General features: G+C 46.0%; 1 protein-coding gene across 4 annotated transcripts in view; it reads left to right on the top strand.

The window, feature by feature from the left end:
- LOC140385300 (TPR and ankyrin repeat-containing protein 1-like) overlaps window positions 1–21,480 on the top strand; it is a 218,146-nt gene that overhangs the window by 98,953 nt on the left and 97,713 nt on the right. For all 4 annotated transcript variants that reach the window (XM_072467321.1, XM_072467320.1, XM_072467322.1 and 1 more), the window contains 6 exons: window positions 147–261; window positions 607–760; window positions 3,722–3,831; window positions 7,544–7,630; window positions 12,654–12,795; window positions 16,792–16,932. In XM_072467321.1, coding sequence (XP_072323422.1) covers window positions 147–261; window positions 607–760; window positions 3,722–3,831; window positions 7,544–7,630; window positions 12,654–12,795; window positions 16,792–16,932 — 749 coding nt within the window. The remainder of the gene's footprint in view (window positions 1–146; window positions 262–606; window positions 761–3,721; window positions 3,832–7,543; window positions 7,631–12,653; window positions 12,796–16,791; window positions 16,933–21,480) is intronic.

Here is a 21,480-nt window from a genome sequence, read left to right as displayed (position 1 = left end):
GGCTGAAGTGGAGAGGAATAGAGGAACATGGTATCAAGACTCCTGCACTTGTGGAGGATGAACACTACTGCGTCTTTCCCTATTGCAATTTCTTCATTTGAAAATTAAGCTAGGTTACAAACTTAACAAATCACTTCTGTTTTTAGGGAATTGGCTGTGCTATACTGCAACAGATCAAATGCCCTTTATAACCTGGAAATGTGGATACCTGCTTATGAATCTGCACAGTATGCTACTGCTATGGACTCTACTTACATCAAGGTAAATGTGTATATCTAACTCTAGCTCGTTGCATTAATCGTGATGAGTTGTGCATGCATTGAAGAATGAGCTATGCAGAGGGTCTGTATGATGCGCAAATCTGTTAATGTAGGTTGCATGGTTCTCTGTGTTTCCTAACAATTATTGTATACTATTGTTAACATGTAAAAATGCTTTCGAAACTTTTTAAAGAAGCGTAATCTGGCAAAAACAGCTAAGCGTTCTGCCGTGTTGAAGTCATTTTCACTTCAATATTGATTAATTGAGCATACTTCTCAATGGACTGGGTTTGGTTTACATTGATGTGTTGCTCTAACCTCGCTCAAATCTTATTTTCTGACATAGGGCTACTACTGGGCTGGCAATGCCTTGCTGAAGATGCTCGATTTCTTTGGAGCATATCAGTTTTTCTGTGATGGCCTACATATGCTGGACAGAGATAGAGAAACATCTCAAAATGAAATTGCTGATTTCATCGTGGGAATCATGACCGCTTATGGTGTGTTTGAATTTTGTGCAGTGTTCTTCAAAGCCCCTATTTGATGGATTTAAATATTAGGAAGCTAAATGGCAAACTGAATCAATATCAGAAATTAATTGAATATAATAGAAGAATAATAAAATATAATACCAAGAGATCATGGTTGAACGCGATAAATTAACTGGCTAGGCCTCAGCTAGGATATTGCATACACTTTTGGGCATTACACTTGAGGAAACATGTAACGCCCTTAGAAAAGCTACACAGGATGTTCACCAGGATTTGATTAAGGAAGTGAGACTTCAGTTATGAGGAGATGGTGGAACCGGACTGTTCTCCTGGGAACAGAGAAAGTTGCGAGGTGACCTTGAGTGGTTTTGAGGATTTTAATACGTTTTGAGGGAGACAGTAGAGAGAAATTATTTCCTCCAACAAGCGGGGAAATAACTCGAGTCAGAATTATTGGGAAAAGATATAGAAGGGAAATGAGAAGGGGGGTTGGAGAGTGAGAGCGTAGATGGGATTGGAGAGGCAGAGGGAAGCAGAGTTGCAGAGGGGAAGAGAAGTGAGCTGGGAGGAGATAACAGTGAGGTTGGAGAGGGAGAACGAAGGGAGATGGGAGGTTGGAGAGGGGGAAGCAAAGGGAGATGGAAGATGCGGAGAGGGGGAGCAAAGGGAAACTGGGTGCGGAGGGAGATGGGAGGTGCGGAGAGTAAGAGCGATGGGAGGTGCGGAGGGGAGAACGATGGAAGGTGGGATGGGTAGAGAATGGAGAGGGGAGGTTGGAGGGGAGGAGCGAAGGTAAATGGGAGGTGTGGAGTGGAGAGCAATGGGGGGAATGGGTAGCGGTTGGAGGGGAGGAACGATGGGAGGTGCGAAGGGAGATGGTAGGTTGGAGGGGAGGTACGGAGAGGGGGACGAAGGGAGGTTGGAGGGAAGGAACGAAGGGGGATGGGAGGCGAGGAAAGAAGGGTGATGGGAGGTGCGGAGAGGGGGAGCGAAGGGAGATGGGAGGTGCGGGGAGGGGGAGCGAAGGGAGATGGGAGGTGCAGAGAGGGGGAGCGAAGGGAGGTGCGGAGAGGGGGAGTGAAGGGAGGTGCGGAGAGGGGGAGTGAAGGGAGGTGCGGAGAGGGGGAGCGAAGGGAAATGAGAGGTGCGGAGAGGGGGAGCAAAGGGAGGTACGGAGGGGGGGAACTAAGGGAGGTGCGGAGAGGGGAAGCGAACGGAGATGGGAAGTGCGGAGAAGAAGCAAAGGGAAATGCGGAGAAGGAACGATGGGAGGTGGAGAGCGAAGGGAGGTGCGGAGAGGGGGAGCGAAGGGAGGTGCGGAGAGGGGGAACGAAGGGAGGTGCGGGGAGGGGGAGCGAAGGGAGGTGCGGAGAGGGGGAGCGAAAGGAGGTGCAGAGAATCATAGAATCATAGAATTTACAGTGCAGAAGGAGGCCATTTGGCCCGGGGGAGCGAAGGGTGGTGCGGAGAGGGGGAGCGAAGGGAGGTCCGGAGGGGGGGAGCGAAAGGAGGTGCGGGAGAGGGGGAGCGAAGGGAGATGGGTGGGGCGGATAAGGAGAGCGTATGTAGATGGGAGGTGCGGAGAGGGTGAGCAAAGTGAGGTGGGGGCACGGAGCAAAGGGAGGTGGGGGCAGTGCGAAAGAGGGCAGAGCGGAGGGAGGTGGGGTGTGGAATGAAGTGGGGGGTGCGGAACGAACAGGGCCAGGATGGCCGAAGGCGCTTTAGATTGAGAGAGGAGATAGATGAGTAGAGAAATGGGGGAAAAAGAGGGTTTTGGGTGGTGAAATCTTAGGCCTTGTAGTGGAAGAATAAATAGTGGCGAATAAAGGGAGGGGGTGATGAGATGAGATTTTTGCTCCAGAATTAAAAGATTGCGTTCCTGCTAAACATCGAGGCGATTCATAGCACAGTGGTTAGCACAGTTCCTTCACAGATCCAGGGTCCTAGGTTCGATTCCTGGCTTGGGTCACTGACTGTGTGGAGTCTGCATGTTCTCCCCGTGTGTGCGTAGGTTTCCTCCAGGTGCTCTGGTTTCCTCCCACAGTCCAAAGATGTGCATGTTCGGTAGATTGACCATGCTAAATTGCCCTTAGTGTCCAAGCAAAATGGTTGGATGGGGTTACTGGGTTACGGGAATAGGGTGGAGGTGCGGGCTTGGGTGGGGTGCTCTTTCCAAGGGCCGATGCAGACTCGATGGGCCAAATGGCCTCCTTCTGCACTGTAAATTCTATGATTAAGTTAAGAAACAAAGATACAAGATCAGTTTTTACTGCTCTCTGTCCTGAAATAAAAGTTGGCATGGGGATGACGGTTACAGCTGTTGAGCAATTTTGACTGTATTGTACAAGCTGTACCTTTTTAGACTTTGCACAAAAGAATGTGAAAATATTGAGCATTGAAATAAACAGGCCACTTAGACCACAAGAAGTTTCGAGGGATCATTGAGTAGACGACTTGGCTTTTAGCTCCTTCATGTTTGCTGCTCTCTGATCCAAGAGAGTAGCGTAGGGCTTAAAGCTCCTCAAAAAGGGGAACCTGACCTGACAAACAACAAATGGGGTTTTGGAAATCACTTGCAGCCCTTTTTGCTTGGCCTATTGTAGTCACACGCACACAGTCTCACGGCAGCAGCAAGTGGCCAGAGACTGAATTTGTGTTTCTGAACACCTTTAACCATGGGGATTAAGGGTGATTAGCACCGGCTTCATCACATGTATGCCCACAACTCGAGCAAATCGGGTTGAGTCACTTTGTGCAGCTTTGCTGAAATGAATCACCATTAGCTATTTTCTTGTTTTTTTGTGATTTCAGTAAGTTTTCCATTGAATTTTATGGTACATTAACTAGCTGATGTGAAACCAGCAAGCACCACTAAATACGAATAAAACCATTTATATGTGTGTCAATAAACATTAATGACCAGCTTAAAATTTGTGATTTTTAGATCATTGTTTTAACTGCTAACCTTAGCTTTCACAGGGACAGACACCAGCTCTCTTGAGATCTTGAAATGGAAAGGCTACAATCCCCCGATTTGGCAAATAGCTATTGAAAAAGCGGCAAAAAGAAACCTATGGGAGGTAAGCAGTCACTCAAAATGAAAGTGATTAAAATTTGAACTTGGTTGGGATGTGGGTATCACTGGCTAGGCCAGCATTTATTGCCTATCCAAGTTGCTCTTGAGGTGGTGCTGAACTGCCTCCTTGAACTGCTGCAGCCGATGTTAGGTAGGGAGTTCCAGGATTTTGACCGAGCAACATAGTCATAGATGTTTACAGCATGGAAACAGGCTCTTCGGCCCAGCTTGTCCATGCCACCCAGTTTCTATCACTAAGCTAGTCCCACTTGCCCGCATTTGGCCGATATCCCTCTATACCCACCCTGCCCATGTAACTATCTAACTTTTCTAAAGGATAAACTACCTGCCTCTACCACTGCCCCTGACAGCTCGTTCCAGATGCTCACCACCCTCTGTGTGAAAACATTTCCCCTCTGGTCTCTTGTATCTCTCCGCTCTCACCTGAAACCTATGCCCTCTAGTTCTAGACTCCTCTACCTTTGGGGAAAGATGTTGACTATCTACCTTATCTGTGCTCCTCATTATTTTATAGACCTCTATAAGATCACCCCTGAGCCTCCTACACTCAAGGGAAAAAAATCCCAGCCTCTCCTTCTAACTCTGACCATCAAGTCCTGGTACGTCCTCGAAATGGACAGGCAATATATTTCCAAGTCAGGAATGTGAATGGCTTGTGGTGGTGTTCCCACATATTAGCTCCCCTTGTCCTTCTAAATGGTAGAGGTCGTGGGTTGGAAGATGTTGCCCAAGGAACCTTGGTGAGTTCCTGCAGTACATCTGGTAGATGGTACACATGGCTGCTACTGTGCATCAGTGGTGGGGAAAATAAATGCTTGTAGATGGTGTAACAATCAAGCAAACTGCTTTGTCCTGGATGGTGTTGAGCTTCTTCAGTGTTGTTGGAGCTGCACTCATCCAGGTTAGTGGAGTGTATTTGGCTCCTTTTATCCTATTTTTGGGGTGGAGTTGGTGGGAACAGTCTGTGACCTGGCAACTCTGTGATAACAAGGCATTGAGAGAGGGCACATTTCAACTCCCAAAACTATATTCGTTTAAAAGTGGACCCCTTTTTTTTACTTTAAAAAAAAAAAAAATTTACTCTTCGGAACTCGACTTTTACATTAGCCTTCACGGTATTTTGTTCGGTAAAGGGTTATAAGGAACATAGATAAGAGTTAAAAATCAGCTACAATCTGAATGAGTGGTACAACAGGTTTGAGAGGCTGAATAATCTACTCGTTTTTCCGCTGTCCCCAACAAATATATGTATATGTACCATTACCTCTATGTTTGTACTCTTTTTATTGGACATGGGTCCCACATGTTTGAAATACAGAATTGCTATCTTTGAATAGAAATCCTACAGTGCAGTAGGAGGCCATTCGGCCCATTGAATATGCACCGACCCTCTGAAAGAGCACTCTCCAATCCTACCCCTGTAATCCCATAACTCCACCTAACCTACACACCCCTGGACACAAAGGAGCAATTTGGGAAGGCAATCCACCTAACCACATCTTTTGACTGCACATCTTTAGACTGACAAGTTTGTTTCAAATCACTAGCTTTCGGAGCACTGCTCCTTCCTCGGGTGAATCTGAGGATTCACCTGAGGAAGGTGCAGTGCTCCGAAAGCTAATGATTTGAAAAAAACTCTCCACATCATCTTTAGACTGTGGGAGGAAACTGGAGCACCCGGAGGAAACCCACGCAGACATGGGGAGAACATGCAAACTCCACACAGTCGAGGTTGGAATTGAACCCGGGTCTCTAGGGCTTTGAGGCAGCACTGCCAGTCACCATGCCATCCTCCAACACCTAAAGATTTGTGTATCTGGACTGCTCAGGCCCCCATCTTCTCTCCTGCCTATCTTTCTTCAGTAAGAAGTCTTACAACACCAGGTTAAAGTCCAATAGGTTTGTTTCGATGTCACTAGCTTTCGGAGCACTGCTCCTTCCTCAGGTGAATGAAGAGGCATGTTCCTGAAACATATATATAGACAGATTCAAAGTTGCCAGACAATGCTTGGAATAGGAGCATCAGCAGGTGATTAAATCTGTCGGGATATGGCGCTCGACTCATCAATCGACAGTTCCAACGCGCCACAGCAAAAAACCGCACCGACCTCCTCAGAAGACAAACACAGGACACAACCGACAGAATACCCTTCGTCGTCCAGTACTTCCCCGGAGCGGAGAAACTACGACATCTTCTTCACAGCCTTTAACACGTCATCGATGAAGATGAACATCTTGCCAAGTTCATCTCCACCCCCCCCCCCCCCCCCACTACTTGCCTTCAAACAACCGCGCAACCTCAAACAAACCATTGTTGCAGCAAACTACCCAGCTTTCAGAACAGTGACCACGACACCACACAACCCTGCCATGGCAATCTCTGCAAGACGTGCCAGATCATCAACATGGATACCACCATTACACGTGAGAACACCACCCACCAGGTACGTGGTACATACTCGTGCGACTCGGCCAACGTTGTCTACCTCATACGCTGCAGGAAAGGATGTCCCGAAGCGTGGTACATTGGCGAGACCATGCAGTCGCTGCGACAACGAATGAACGGTCAGCGCGTGACAATCACCATACAGGAATGTTCCCTTCCAGTCGGGGAACACTTCAGCAGTCAAGGGCATTCAGCCTCCGATCTCCGGGTAAGCGTTCTCCAAGGCAGCCTTCAGGACGCGCGACAAACCAGAATCGCCGAGCAGAAACTTATAGCCAAGTTCCGCACACCTGAGTGCGGCCTCAACCGGGACCTGGGATTCATGTTGCATTACATTCATCCCCCACCATCTGGCCTGCAAAATCCTACCAACTGTCCTGGCTTGACACAATTCACACCTCTTTAACCTGGGGTTACCCCATCTCTGGATCTGTAAAGATTTAATCACCTGCTGATGCTCGTATTCCAAGCATTGTCTGGCAACTTTGAATCTGTCTATATATATGTTTCTGGAACATACCTCTTCATTCACCTGAGGAAGGAGCAGTGCTCCGAAAGCTAGTGATATCGAAACAAACCTGTTGGGATTTTAACCTGGTGTTGTAAGACATCTTACTGTGCTCACCCCAGTCCAACGCCGGCATCTCCACATCATATCTTTCTTCAGTGAATGAAAAATAATGGGGAGTGTCTGCACCTATAGAAAATCGATCCTATTCCAGAGTGAACAAAAATCCCAATATAGCGAGGATTTCAAATGACACATGTTTTGTTCCCACTGTTTTATGAATTGGTAACATGGCGGTATCAACTCCGGATTAGCACTGAAAGAGAGAGGGAAATCGGAAGAAATGTTTTTAGAGAGTTATTGGAACACGAGGACAGATTTTTATGTGGCCATCTGGGCATAGGAATACTGCTGCTGAGCATCCCGTCTATTTAGAATCCATCCTGTTTATTTTTGTGAAATCCGGCAGCAGAAAGATTCCAGGTTTAATCCAAGTTAACTGAGCTCCGCGTCTGACGTGCTGCAATTATTATCCAAGGCTGAGGAGGTGAATTTTTATTGGACACTGTACCACACCCCATCCCCACAATGAATGATGACAAAATAAATTCACTTTTCCTCTGAAAGGCATAAAAACTCTTATCTCGGTGGTAATGCTGAGCAATGTAGCAGTTAATTTATAAAGCTGTTCAGGAATTGATAAGTGTGCTGACTTCATTTTTAATACCCTTTCCTCCCCAGGCTCTGTACTCTGTCCTATGTGAATGTAAATCCATCCCTGGAAACTACTACAGCGCTACACAGATCTCGCTTAAGGAACTATTTGCGGTAGGCATTTCAACATGGAATTCGCTGGGAATGTATTATGCTTGTTGACCATAGTATCGATAGAATCCTGACAGTGCCGAGGAGTCTAGACGACTCTCTGAAAGAACACCCTACCTCCGCCCACTCCCCAGCCCTATCCCAATAACCCGACACAGGTATTGTGGCCAATCCACCTAACCTGCACATTTTGGAACACTAATGGGCAATTTAGCTAGTCCAATCCACCTAACCCATACGTCTTTTGACTTTGGGAGGAAGCCGGAGGAAACCCATGCACACACTGGGAGAAAGTGCAAACTCCACGTAGACAGTGGCCCACGGACGGAATCGAACCCCGGTCCCTGGCGCTTTGAGACAACAGTGCTAACCATTGTGCCACCGTGCCCACCGCTTGTGGCTTTACTTGCAGAAGTAAGAGGATTTGTTTTTTTCACAACTAAGTGTATCTATGTCACATTATCTGCATTTGAATAGTACCTTTCATGATCACAGGACCTCCCAAAGAAATTTGCAACCAATTAAGTATTTTTGGAGTGTAGTCACCATTGCAATGCTCTAGGAAAGCCAGCAGTCAATTTGCACACAGCAAACTCACATCTGTGAATAGTAATGTAATAATGACCAGGTAATCTGTTCTTGTGATGTTGAATAAGGAACGAGTATTGGCCAGGACACTGGGGGTAATTACCCATCTCTTTGAAATAGTCCCTTGGGATTATTTGTAATGTCCACTTGAGGGCAGACAGGTTTCACATATATTTGGTGAGACAGTGTGATTTGTGGGAAAGGTTATTTGTTATAAGTGTTTTGGAGCAGAGTAAGTGGTGGAGATGGTGATGCAGGGTAATGTCACTGGGCTACTCATACAGAGGCCCAGATTAATGTTCTTGGGACACAGAAGCTTGTGGAATTTAAATTCAAGTACTTAAAAATCTGGAATTGCAAACTAGTTTCAGTAATGTTGGCCACAAAACAATCCTTGATTATTGTAAAAACCCATCTGCTTCACTAATGTCCTTTTAGCAGAGGAAATCTGTCACTCTTGCTTGGTCTGGCCTACATATGACTCCTCAGCAATGTGGTTGGCTCTTAACTGCCTTCTGAAATAGTCCAGCAAGCCACCAAGTCCAAGGGCAAGTATGGGTGGACAACAAATTCTTGCCTTGCCAGCGGCATCCCTATCCCACTAAACAATTTTTAAAAGTAAGATGAAGAAGTAAAGATTTGAACTGGGGGAGTATTTTGGAAAATTATAATGAGAGGTTGGGTGTTTGAGTTAGTCTACCAAAATGTTTTTATTGATGACTGGAGGAAAAAAGATCATGATGGAGAGCAGTTTGAAGCAAACTCAGATAATGCACCTGATTTATTGAGCTCGTCAAAATGAAATGTGTAACCTGTATAGTGTCGCCTCCCTCAGGCTTGCAGTCATTTACTCACTCTTCACAGAATTTGTATGGTGCAGAAGGAGGCCATTTGGCCTATTGTGTCTACACCAGCTCTCGAAACGAGCATTATGACTTGGAGTCATTCCCCTGCCTTTTCCCTGTACCCCTGCACATTGTTTCTATTAAAATAATCATCTCATATTCTCCTGAATGCTGCGGTTGAACCTGCCTTCACCACACTTCCAGGCAGTGCACTCCAGACCCAAAGCACTCGTTGTGTGAAAACAAAATTCTCACATCACATTTGCTTCTTTTGAAAATCACTTCAAACCTGTACCCTCTCATTCTTAATCCTTTCACAAGGGGAACAGTTTCTCCCTATCTACTCTATCCAGCCCCCTCATGATTCTAAACATCTATATCAAATCCCCGCTTAGCCTTCTTCTCTCCAAGAAGAACAGTCCCAACCTCCCCAATCTGTCCTCATAACTGAACTTTCTCATCCCTGGAACCATTCTTGTAAACCTCTTGAGCTTGGTCCCCAATGCGTTCATATCCTTCCTATAGTGTGGCACCCAGAACTGTATACAACAGTCCAGGTGAGGTGTAACTAGTGTCTTGTATAAGTTCATCAAAACCTCCTTGCTGGTGTACTCTATACCCCTACAAACAAATGATTTAGAAGCAGGAGCCGGCCCCTCTAGCCTGTTCCACCATTCGACAAGATCATGGCTGATTTGATTGGAACTTCAACCCTACATTCCTGTCTACCCCGATAACCTTTCACACCCCTGTTAATCAAGAATCTATCTAGCACTGTCGTAAAAATATTCAAAGACTCTGCTTCCACTGTCTTTTGAGGAAGAGAGCTCCAGAGACACTCAACCCTGTGAGAGAAAAACATTCTCCTCTCTGCCTTAAATGAGCGACCCTTATTTTTAACCAGTGGCCCCTAGGTCTAGATTTGCCAACAAGAGGAAACATCCTCTCTGCATCCAGCCTGTCAATATCCCTCAGAATCTTAAAGGTTTCAATCAAGTCACCTCTTACTCTTCTAAACACAAGTGAATACAAAACTAACCTTTCCTCGAGACAACCTGCCCATTCCTGATATTGGTCTAGTACACCTTCTCTGAACTGCTTATATATAATGAATTTACATTTTTCATTAAATAAGGAGGCCAATACCTGTTTCCTGTTAGCTAGTACTCCAGGTGTTGTCTCGTCAATGCCATGTACAACTGACACAACCTATTTTGGTAAGCAGATCCCCCCTCAATGAATGATAACGTTCTATTAGCTTTCCTAATTACTTGCTAAACCTGTACACTAGTCTTTTGTGACTCGTACACAAAGACACCCAGATCCCTCTGCATCTGAGCTCTGCAATCTCTCACCAATTAGACGTTTTTGTCATTCTTCCTGCTAAAAATGTACAATTTCACATATGCCCACATTATACACCATTTGCCAGATTTTTCCCCATTTACTTGACCTATCTTTGTCCTTTTGTGGACTCCTCGCGTCCTCTTCCCAATTTACTTTCCTCCTTTTCTTTGTGTCGTCAGCAAATTTAACAACCATACCTTCAGTCCCTTCATCCGAGGCACTGTATACATTGTAAAATGTTGAGGCCGCAGCACTACTCCCTGTGGCACACCACTTGATTGATTGATATTTATTGTCACATGTACCGAAGTACAGTGAAAAGTATTTTTCTGCGGCCAAGGGAACGTACACTGTACGTACATAGTAGACAAAAGAATAATCGACAGAGTACATTGACAGTAGTGCATCAACAAATAGTGATTGGTTACAGTGCGGAACAAGGCCAAACAAGAGCAGCATAGGGCGTTGTGAATAGTGTTCTTACAGGGAACAGATTAGTCCAAGGGAGTGTCAGGGAACAGATTAGTCCAAGGGAGTGTCATTGAGGAGTCTAGAAACTGCGTGGAAGAAGCTGTTCCAATGTCTGGATGTGCGGGTCTTTCTTCTGCCTGATGGAAGGATCTGGAAGAGGGAAAAGCCTGAGTGTGAGGGGTCTCTGACAATGCTGTCTGCCTTCCTGAGGCAGCGGGAGGTGTATACAGAATCAATGGGAGGATGGCAAGCTTGTGTGATGCATTGGGCTGAGTTCACCACACTCTGCAGTTTCTTGGGATCTTGGGCCAAGCGGTTGCCATACCAAGCTGTAATGCAGCTGGAAAGGATGCTCTCTATGGCACATCTGTAGAAGTTTGTGAGAGTCGATGCAGACATGCCGAATTTCTTTAGCTTCTGTAGGAATTAGAGACGTTGTTGGGCTTTCATGACCACTTGTTACAGCCTGCCAAACAGAAAAATACCTATTTATGCAAGCTCTGTTTTCTGTTAGCTAGTCACTCTTCAATGCATGCCAATATGTTATCCCCTACACCATGGGCTTTTATTTTACGCAATAGCATTTGACATGGCACCTTATCAAATGCCATCTGGAAATCTAAGTACAGTACATCCAGCGGTTCTCCTGATCCACAGAACATGCGACTCTTTCAGAGAACTACAATAAATTGGTTAAACATGATTTTCTTTTCTCAAAACCATGTTGACTCTGCCTGATTGCCTTGAACTTTCCAAGTGCCCTGCTCTAACATCTTTTATAATAGCTACTAGCATTTTCCCAATGTCAGATGTTAGACTAATTGGCCTATCATTTCCTGCTTTCTGTCTCCATCCCTTTTGAACACAGTAGTTGAACCTGTGGCAGTACACTGTCCAGGCATGGGCCTCACCCCTGGGAGCTATGCTTACCTTTGTGCCCCTGAGGAGGGGGTTCCTCTGGACTCAATCTCGTTTTTCAAAACCTGTTGCTTTTGTTTATAAATTTAGAGTACCCAATTATTTTTTTTTCCAATTAAGGGGCAATTTAGCGTGGCCAATTCACCTAGCCGACACATCTCACCAGGAGTGAGACCCATGCAGACACTGGGAGAATGTGAAAGCCCGACACAGTGAGCCGAGGCCGGGATTGAACCCGGATCCTCAGCGCCTTGAGGCAGCAGTGCTAAGTACTGCGCTACCGTGCCGTCCTTTCAAAACCTGTTGTAAATCTGAGTTTTGAATATTCAGTAAGGGGGGATCATGTGGTTGTGTGGAGGACGGGGGCTGGTTAATTATATTAAATTGCATGCAAAACCATTAAAATTAGTTTCTTGCCCTCCGTGGGCGTGAACCTCGTAATGTCACTGGCGAGGGCATGAAAAATTGAGAAACACGACCCACGATCACTAATGTGGGCTCAAAATCGTCCCCATTGTGTGTGGCATGCCTTTTTCACAGCTCTTGGCATTCCTTGGATCATATTTCTCGCTACTCATGACCTGATCTTGTTGTTTCAAAATCAATTTTGCTTTGCTGTTTCCCTGTACATCTGACAAACAAACCAGGCTAAGAATGTACCTGCAATTGTCGTCTCCTCCCTCTTCACCCCAGGCGATTTATTTTGGGTTCCAAAAGTCCTTGACAAATAATTTTAAGAAACCCTGTTGCTGAATTCTATCAGTCTGCTTTAATTGGAAGTATTTTCACGAGGTGTAAAAATTGCTTTAAGGTTTATATTCAAAGCCTCTTTTTCGTCTCTTTTTTTCCCCTCGAAGTGTGCCGCTCCTGAGCCTAGATCATTCCATTGCAAAGGTTGGATAACATCGCTGTTACGTACCTTAGTGTCTCATGATGTAAACCTTGAAAGCATTGGACCATTTCCACTTCATTCCATCCTCAAACTATCTATAAAGACCAGTAAGTAACTTTTCTTTCAAAAAAAACTATTGCATTTCAGTTATTCATTGCCAGTGTTAACTTTGGCTTGGTGGTGGCAGCCCTGCTTTTGTGTCAGAAGTCTGTGGGTTCAAGCTCTCTTGTAGAGAAATACACACATTAAGCTTGGCTGATACACTGGGCCGGATTTTCACTACCGAGGCAGGAATTTCCTGATTTGGCAAATCATGAAATCCAATCTTCACTTTGGGTGACGGGGGTGATCCTGAAAGCAGATCATAGATGGCACACAGCGTGGGTACAATGGGGGCAAATGTTGAGATGGACTGGTTAGAAGGCCCATCTCCGTCCTCTGGGACTTTGTCCTCGCTGTATTAAAAATAGCTTCTGTGTAGGACTTCCGGTGGTGACCATAGAGTGAGTAGTCGCACATTTGGTGGCTCCCGCTCAAGGCGGATTTTGTTTGGTCTTTTCCCCGCCCAAGGGGCGAAGTGTTTGAGAGCAAGAGGTGCAGGAGTGCCTGGAGAAGTTTTTATTTCTCTGGTGTGGCTGGTGGATGGATCTACGGACTAGAAGTGATACACGAAGGAAAGAGCTGCTAGAGCAGGAGAGTCTTTGTGGTGCACCACAGGATAAGATGGCGGAGGGCCAGGGGCTGTGCTGCCTGTCCAGTGGTCGACAGAGCAGTTGATAGAGTTCCTCAATGTCAAGTTTTGGCATCAAAGGAAAGAGGCCCTGGATAACCTAGCAAAGGTGATGGAACCACTTAAGTTGAGGATTGAGCAAGTGGAACAGAGGCTGGAGTTCCGGGACCTGCCGATCCAGAAAGGGGAGGAGGCGGTGGGGGAGCACGGCCAGCTGTTGCCCTCATTCGTTGCTGAGATGCAAGTGATGCGGGAGAACCAGAACAGGCTGAGGTGGAAGGTTTGGAGAATCGCTCCAGAAGGCAAAACCTCAGGATTGTCGGGATGCCTGAAGGCATTGAAGGTGTGGAGGCCGGGGCAGGGCGTACGTGGCAAAGATGCTGGAGAAATTGATGGGGGAGGGGGCCTTTGGCTGCGCCCTGGAGGTTGATCCAGCGCACAAGGCAAACCGCCGAGGCCAATGGTGGTGCGGTTCCACCGCTTTCTGGACAAATAGAGACTCCTTCGATGGGCGAAGCAGACCAGGAAATGTACCTGGGAAGGGAATGAGCTGTGGGTGTACCAAGACCTGGAGGCGGAGCAGGCAAAGAGGGTTAACTGGGTTAAGGCTGCCCTCTTTAAAAAGGGGGTGAGGTTTGGAGTATTGTACCCGGCACATCTTTCCAGAAGCGAGAGTATTACTTTGGCACACCAGAGGAGGCGATGGAGTTTGGAGAGACAGTGGACTGGGAGGAATGTGAGGACATTGGAGGAGTTTTCAGTGTGTTCTTAAAGTTTTTGATGATTTTTTTTTTTGGGGGGGCAAGTTTTTCAGGGGAACAACAATGGTAAGTACACCTTTAGCTACTCGTTAGGGATGTGTGGATGGGGGGGGGGGGGGGGAGGTAGGGTGGTTGATAGCTATGGTCGGGGGCCACCATGCTAGCTGGGCGGGCTAGTAAATGGGAGTGAAGTGGGGGGTTGCTCGGAGTTAAGTCTAGGGGTGGGGGATGGGGCTCGTTCTTTGTTTGAGGGAAGGGGGAGGGTTGAGACATGGGAGTGGTTGGTGTGGTGCGCCACAAAGGGATTTATGATGGTGGGCATCAGTGTCACATGACGCGGGCTGGCCCAAAAAGGGGAATGGCTAATTGAAATGTGGTGGGGTTGAATGGGCCAGTCAAATGGCCGCGTGTGTTCACGCACCTTAGAAGTCTGAAGGCGGAGGTGCCTTTTTGCAGGAGATGCACCTGAAGATAGGAGTTTAGGGGAGTTGCCGTTTAGGGTGGTGGGCTTTAGATACTTGGGTATCCAGGTGACCTGGGACCGGGCGCAGCTGTACAAGTTGAACCTGGCTCGGCTGATGGAGCAAATGAAAGTGGATTTCAAGAGGTGGGACGTGCTGTCGCCAGCAGGGCGGGTGCAGACAGTAAAAATGACGGTGCTGCCAAGGTTTCTGTTCGTGGTCCAGAACCTCCCAATCTTTGTCCCCAAGTCGTTTTTTAAGAAGGTCAATGCACTGATCTCTGGATTTCTGTGGGTGGGTTTGGAGGGCTTTCCTGGGGTGGGCGGTCCTGGCACTGCCGAACACGATGAATTGCTACTAGGCGGCAAACATTGCTACACTTAGGAAATGGGTCACGGGGGAGGGATCAGCATGGGGTCAGATGGATGCAGCATCGTGTAAGGGAACATGTTTCAAGGTTTTGTTGTTGTCACCTCTGCCGTTCTCGCAGGCCTAGTGCTGTGAGCCCAGTGGTGGTGTTGGCCCTGGGAGCAGTGGAGGCAGCATTTGGGACTGGAGGGTGCCTAGGTTGCGTCGGGAGGGGGTGGTTTGGCTGTGAGGGTTCAGGGGGGGTGGCGGCAGGCAGGGATTGAGCGATTTGATGATCTGTTGATGGTGGGCAAATATGCCAAGTTGGTCGACCTGGAGGAAGAGTACGAGTTATGCATGAGGAACAGCTTTAGGTACCTGCAGGTGCAAGACTTTGTAAGGAGAGAGATGCTGTCCTTTCCTGGGTGCCGCCCCTGGAGTTGCAAGACAAGGTACTGTCGAGGGACGAGACAGGGGAGGGGGAAGGTGCCCGATGTTTAGAAAGAGTTGATGGATTGGGTGGGAACCCTGGTGGGGGACATAAAGCGTAAGAGGGAGGAGGAGCTGGGAGAGGAGGTGCGGGCCGAGACATGGGCAGTGGCCTTGCGGAGAGTGAACACATCCTCGTTGTGTACGAGGCTAAGCCTCATCCAGTTTAAAGTGATACATATGGCACACATGACGGTAGCAACAACAAAGTAGGTTCTTTGACGGGGTAGAGGATAGGTGTGTGCGGGGTGGCCTACGAATCACGTCCACACATTTTGGCCGTGTTCAAGGTTGAAGGGGTTCTCGCGGGTTCGTGGATGTGATGTCCAAGGTGCTGGAGGTGGTGGTCCTCAGTCCAGAGGTGGCGATATTCGGGATATCGGAAGATTCGGGAGACCAGGGGGTGAGAGAAGCTGATGTCTTGGCATTTGCCTCCCTGAGATAGATTTTGTTCAGGTGGCGGGACTCGGGAGCCACTGAAAGCGGCGATGTGGGTGAGCGACCTGGCGTAATTCCTGAGGCTGGAGAAGGTTAAGTTCGTCTTGAGGGAGTCGGTGGATGGGTTCATTCGGAGGTGGAAGTCGTTTATTGATTTCCTTAAGGAAGTTTGAGTGGTTGGGATGGGTGTGGGGGGGCTGTTAAAATGGGGAAAACTTGATGTGAGAAGGGGGAGTATTAGGAGAGCAGGGGGGTGTGGCGAGTGAGTGTTGGTTGTTTATAAAGTTATTTGGTTGTTCTGCTTTTGTTTGTTTATATGAAAACACCTTGAATAAAATATTTAAAAATAGCTTCTATAGCCCTCTCTCATCCACTCGCTCCCTCCCGATGAGCCTCCATGACCGTTGACCCAGTGTGCATTATGTAGGGAACCCAGCCATATAATAACAATAGGTGTTAAAATGTTAATATTAAAAAAACACCCATTTAGAAACTTTCCTTGCCAAAAGAAAACTGCTATGCTTACAACCCGATTATAAAGTGTTGATCAGAGTGTCAATAGCATCCGTTACAGAAGCTCTTAACCATTTCACACCTCTTAATCTTGTCCGTTCAGACATTGACAAAAAATTCACAGGAAAAAATAACTTCTTATAGCCACGTAAAGATGTTAATCAAGCAACTAGTCCACTCGGTTGAACAGAACTCCTGCTGAGTCTTGGAGCTTAGCCAAGCATTTGCAATTGGGCATCTGGGAACTGTTTCAATAAGAACTAGGAGCAGGAGTAGGCCCTTCGAGCCTGAAACTGATGACCAGACATCTTGGGTTTTCACTTGTGATATGCTATGTTCATTAATCTATTCTTTACATTTTAGATGACAGAAAACTTATTAAGTGGATTTTTTCACGTAAGCCACATCTACGGGACGTGATTAACCAACAGGATGAAGATGGCCATTCTCTTCTACATGTAGTGGCTTCCTGGCAGATAGGGTTGGATGGATACAGTCAGAAATGTAAGTTAGCAGTTGGTATTGCTGTATCAAAGCATATTTTACTCTTCTAATTCTTCTGTCGATTTTATTTGATAAATTTTTAAAAATCAGTGTGCCCCCTATGTTCAAATAAATATGATGATAGAGCTATGTTTAAAATTGTGTGACAGGTGTTTCTATGGTGTATATAGTCCGTGTTGGTTATGTGCTCCCAACTAACAATAATAATAATCTTTATTGCACAAGTAGATTTATATTAACACTACATTGTAGTTACTGTGTAAAGCCCCGAGTCGCCACATTCCGGCACCTGTTCGGGTACACAGGGAGAATTCAGAATGTCCAAATTACCTAACAGCACGTCTTTCGGGACTTGTGGGAGGAAACCGGAGCACCCGGAGGAAACCCTGGGAGAACGTGCAGACTCCACACAGATGGTGACCCAAGCCGGGAATCGAACCTGGGACCCTGGAGCTGTGAAGCAACAACGCTAACCACTGTGCTTCCGTGCTAGCCTACTAACTGCTGCTCAGTAATCCTGGCTGAACTGCTCCTTTTTTTTAGTACCTCCAGGAAGTTTAGCCAGTGATTTTAAAGTTAATATGCCTAATTACATTTTCCCATCCTTCTACAATTAGCTAAAATGTGGATTATTTTTAAATTCTAAGAATATTCTTTACGCAAATAGCGAAAGATATCTAAATATTTTTTAAATCTTTTTATTCGCCATATTTTCATTATTTTCACCATATAAACAGGAAGAAAAACAGAAACAACAACAAAACGACCCCAACAATATGCAACCTAAAACATCGACTTGCAAGTTAAAAACAAAAGGCAAACAACAAACAAACCTCCACCCTTAATGTTCAACGGCAATCAACTCTCGAAAATGCATGATAAACAAACCCCATAAATTCGTCCCCATCCCCCCTAACTCAAACTTCACCTCCTCCAGAGTCACAAATTCTAGCACGTCCCCCTGCGATGCCAAGGCACTGGGCGGAGAAGCTGATCTCCACCCCAACAGGACCTGCCTATGAGCAATCAGTGAGGCGAAGGCTAAAACATCTGCCCCCGCACCTGCCTGAAACCCGGGCTGGTCCGGCACCTCGAAAATTGCCTCTCAGTGATCCGGCTCCAAGTCCATATGCAGATGATGTTAAATGCGTATCTCCAATACTATTCCAGCTTCGGGCAGGACTAAAACATATGCACAGGGATTGCGGGGCCCCTCCCGCACTGCTCGCAGACATCCTCCACCCTCTCGAAGAATTCCATCGCCTCCCCCAGCTCTTTCTCCCACTTAGACTTAATCCCCTCCATGAACACCCTATCCTCCATAATCCTCCCGTAGATCGCCGATACCATCCCGCTCCCCAACTCCCCGCTGACAAAAGATATCTAAATAAGTGGGGGGGAAACAGAAACAACAGAGAAAATGTCTGTGTGATGGAGCATGTGCGTATGGCTGTAATAATAATATGCTAGCAGGAGAGTTCAAATTTAATGTTAGTACAGTATACGGGTCAGCGAATGAGATTAAGGCTAATTCTGTTTTTCCACCTCCCAAATTTGTCTTCCAATGAAGCCAATAACTCTCGCTGGGGTACGGTTTCACAGGTACCAGCTTCAGAGGGCATTATGAGCATGTCACCCATTGTGCAGCTGGAGTGGAGTGTTGATCAGACGAGGTTCTCGACCAGTTTTGTTTTCTACAGCAATTCGGAAACACGGCATTTCTGAGTGCACTTTAATTACATTCCAAAACAGGTGTATGTGTGATTTAGAACCATGGAATCAAAACAGTACAGAAGGAGGCCATTTGGCCCATGGAGTCTGTGCCGATCCTTTCAACAAGCACCCTACCTAGGCCCACTCCCCCGCCCTATCCCTGTAACCCCATAACCCCACCTAACCTGCACATCTTTGGACTGTGGGAGGGAACCCACGCAGACACTTGGAGAATGTGCAAACTCCACACAGACAGTCACCCAAGGCATGATTTGAACCTGGGTCTCTGATGCTTGAAGCAGCCGTGCTAACTACTGTGCTGCCCTGCAGTGCCAGAAAGCAGATACTGCACCAGTTTCACATGCTAGATAAAATGCTAGATTCTCTCCTTGTCTCACCGAAATCAAATTGCCAGCCGATTCACTGGATTGTGATTTCAAATCCCAAAAGATATCCAAGTAAAACTGCAACACAACAATGAAGCTAATTTCAAAATCATTTAGCATTTAGGAATAGTCTGGAACGATCCGCTGAAAATACAGTGGAAACCCTGCTGTAATCTCGGTCTTGGACCCCTCACGACCCTATAGAATCAATCTTTTAAAGGCAGTGATTATTATATGAAAGTAGCTTCAGTTTAATTCAACAATAAAAGTAGATGTTATATTTTAAGAGACCCACGATGAAGTTCCTCCAAGGGTGTAGCGGGCTACCACCAAGCCCTTGTAGCTGGATTCTTGATTGCTGTTGTTGTGTGCCAGAGTCTTAGCCATCCTGCCAATGCTTTGCAATCAGCTACTTATTGAATTCCCTTTTTCAAAGTTAGTATTGAATCTGCTTCCACTCTTCCAGATAATGCATTCCAGATCACCATAACTCTCTCAAAAATAGTTCCCTCATTTCACCTTCAGTTCTTTTGCCAATTAATTTAAATCTGTGTCCTCTGGTCACCAACCTTCTGAAAACAGAAAAGGTTTCTCCTTATTTACTGTTATTAGTTTTAACAGATCTATTGAATCTTCCCTTAAGCTTCTCTGTTCTAAGAAGAAGAATCCCAGCTCGTCGTCTTTTTATGTAACTAACTGATGTCCTTCATCTCTGGTAACTTATTAGTCAACTCGGGTGAAAGTTTTTAACTTGATGTTAAAGGTGAGCTTATTTTTTAAAATCTAAATTGGCCTTGTGCAACATTTTTTGTGGACACCTCCGTGTTATTTTGAACCTCTTCTCGAAAGAGCAACGTTGGGAGTTTAATCCATAGGCTGGCGGGAAAAATGCACATTCCGTTCTATTGAATGAATAAATGGATCAAATTTATTGAAGTTCTTGGTGAGGGTGGAAACAGAGAGAATGTTTCCCCTTGTGGGAAAGAGGCCATTAATAGAAGATGGTCACTACAAAATCCAATAAATAATTCGGTAGCAATTCTTCACTCAAAAAGCAGTATGAATGTGGAACTCGCTACCACGAGGAGTGGTTGAAGCAACTAGTAAAGATGCATTTGAGGGGAAGCTAGATATGCAGATGAGGTAGAATGGATTGGAGGCATACAGTAATAGATTTAGATGAGGAAAGATATGGGAGGAGGCTTGAGTGGAGCATGAACATCCACTGGTTTAGTCAAATGGCCCTATGTGCTATGTAATCCTATGTATTGTACTTTGATCTCTGATACCTGGGTCTGATCAACCCCACACTGATGGGATTAAAATCTGAGTTTGGACAGCACAAAGCCGCCCCAGATTTGGTACTTGTTGGCAGAATTGGTCATGGAGGTTGCAGAATGTGCAGTGAAAAAAAAACGAAAAGTTGTCTCAAGCTGCTCCTTTGAGCTTGGTAAATTGTTGGGACAAAATAAAGGGTGCTGTGCAGTGTCTCAACTAGATAAAGGGGATCTGAAATAGATTAGATCTAACTATACAAGGCATTGGTAAGACCGCACCTGGAGTATTGTGCACAGATATGGGCCCCTTGTTCGAGGAAAGATGTAGTCATTGGAGGCAGTTCAGAGGAGGTTCACTAGATTGATTCCATAGATGAGGGGTTTGTCATATGAAGAGAGGTTGAACAGTTTAGGCCTATACACTGTAGTTTAGAAGAATGAGGGGAGATCTAATTGAGGTATACAAGTTGCTAAAAGGTATGGATAAAGTAGACGTGGAGCTGATGCTTACTCTTGTGGGCATTCTAAAATGAGAGATCATAATCTTAGAATAAGAGGTAGCAAATTTAAAACAGATTTGAGGAAAAACGACTTCTCCCAAAGGGTTGTGAATCTGTGCCATTTGCTACCCCAGAGTGTGGTGGATGCAGGGACAGTAAGTAAATTTAAGGAGGAGTTAGACAGATTTTTAATTGGTAATGGGTTGAAGGGTTATGGAGAACGGGCAGAACGGTAGAGTTGAGGCCAGGATGGGATCAGCCATGATCACATTGAGGTTGTTAGGCTCGGGAGGCTAAATTGTCTACTCGCGCTCCTCGGTCACCTGTTCTAGGGAGGAGATGTTCTGGCTGATTTCGCAATCCAGCTCTTGGTCTGTAATATTGTAGGTAGCAGATGAGGAACATATCAGCCATGATAGAATAGCAGAGCAGACCAGAAGGGCCGAATGGCCTAATTCTGCTCCGATATCTTATGAACTACAGCTCTAACCAGGGTGTCCATCAAAATTCAAGGTATTCAGTGGCATTAATTATTGCAGCTTTAATTGCAAAGGATTAAATGATTTCCAGTTGATAATGATGCACGGATGCATTCCTGCCGGATGCATTTTGAAGAATTTGCTTATTTTTCAGAACCCAAAGGCAGTATTTCAGAAGTGCTCATTTTTTTCC

This window comes from Scyliorhinus torazame, chromosome 11, assembly GCF_047496885.1.
Source record: "Scyliorhinus torazame isolate Kashiwa2021f chromosome 11, sScyTor2.1, whole genome shotgun sequence".
In the NCBI taxonomy this organism is placed as follows: Eukaryota; Metazoa; Chordata; class Chondrichthyes; order Carcharhiniformes; family Scyliorhinidae; genus Scyliorhinus; species Scyliorhinus torazame.
This window is presented reverse-complemented; position numbering and strand designations above follow the sequence as displayed.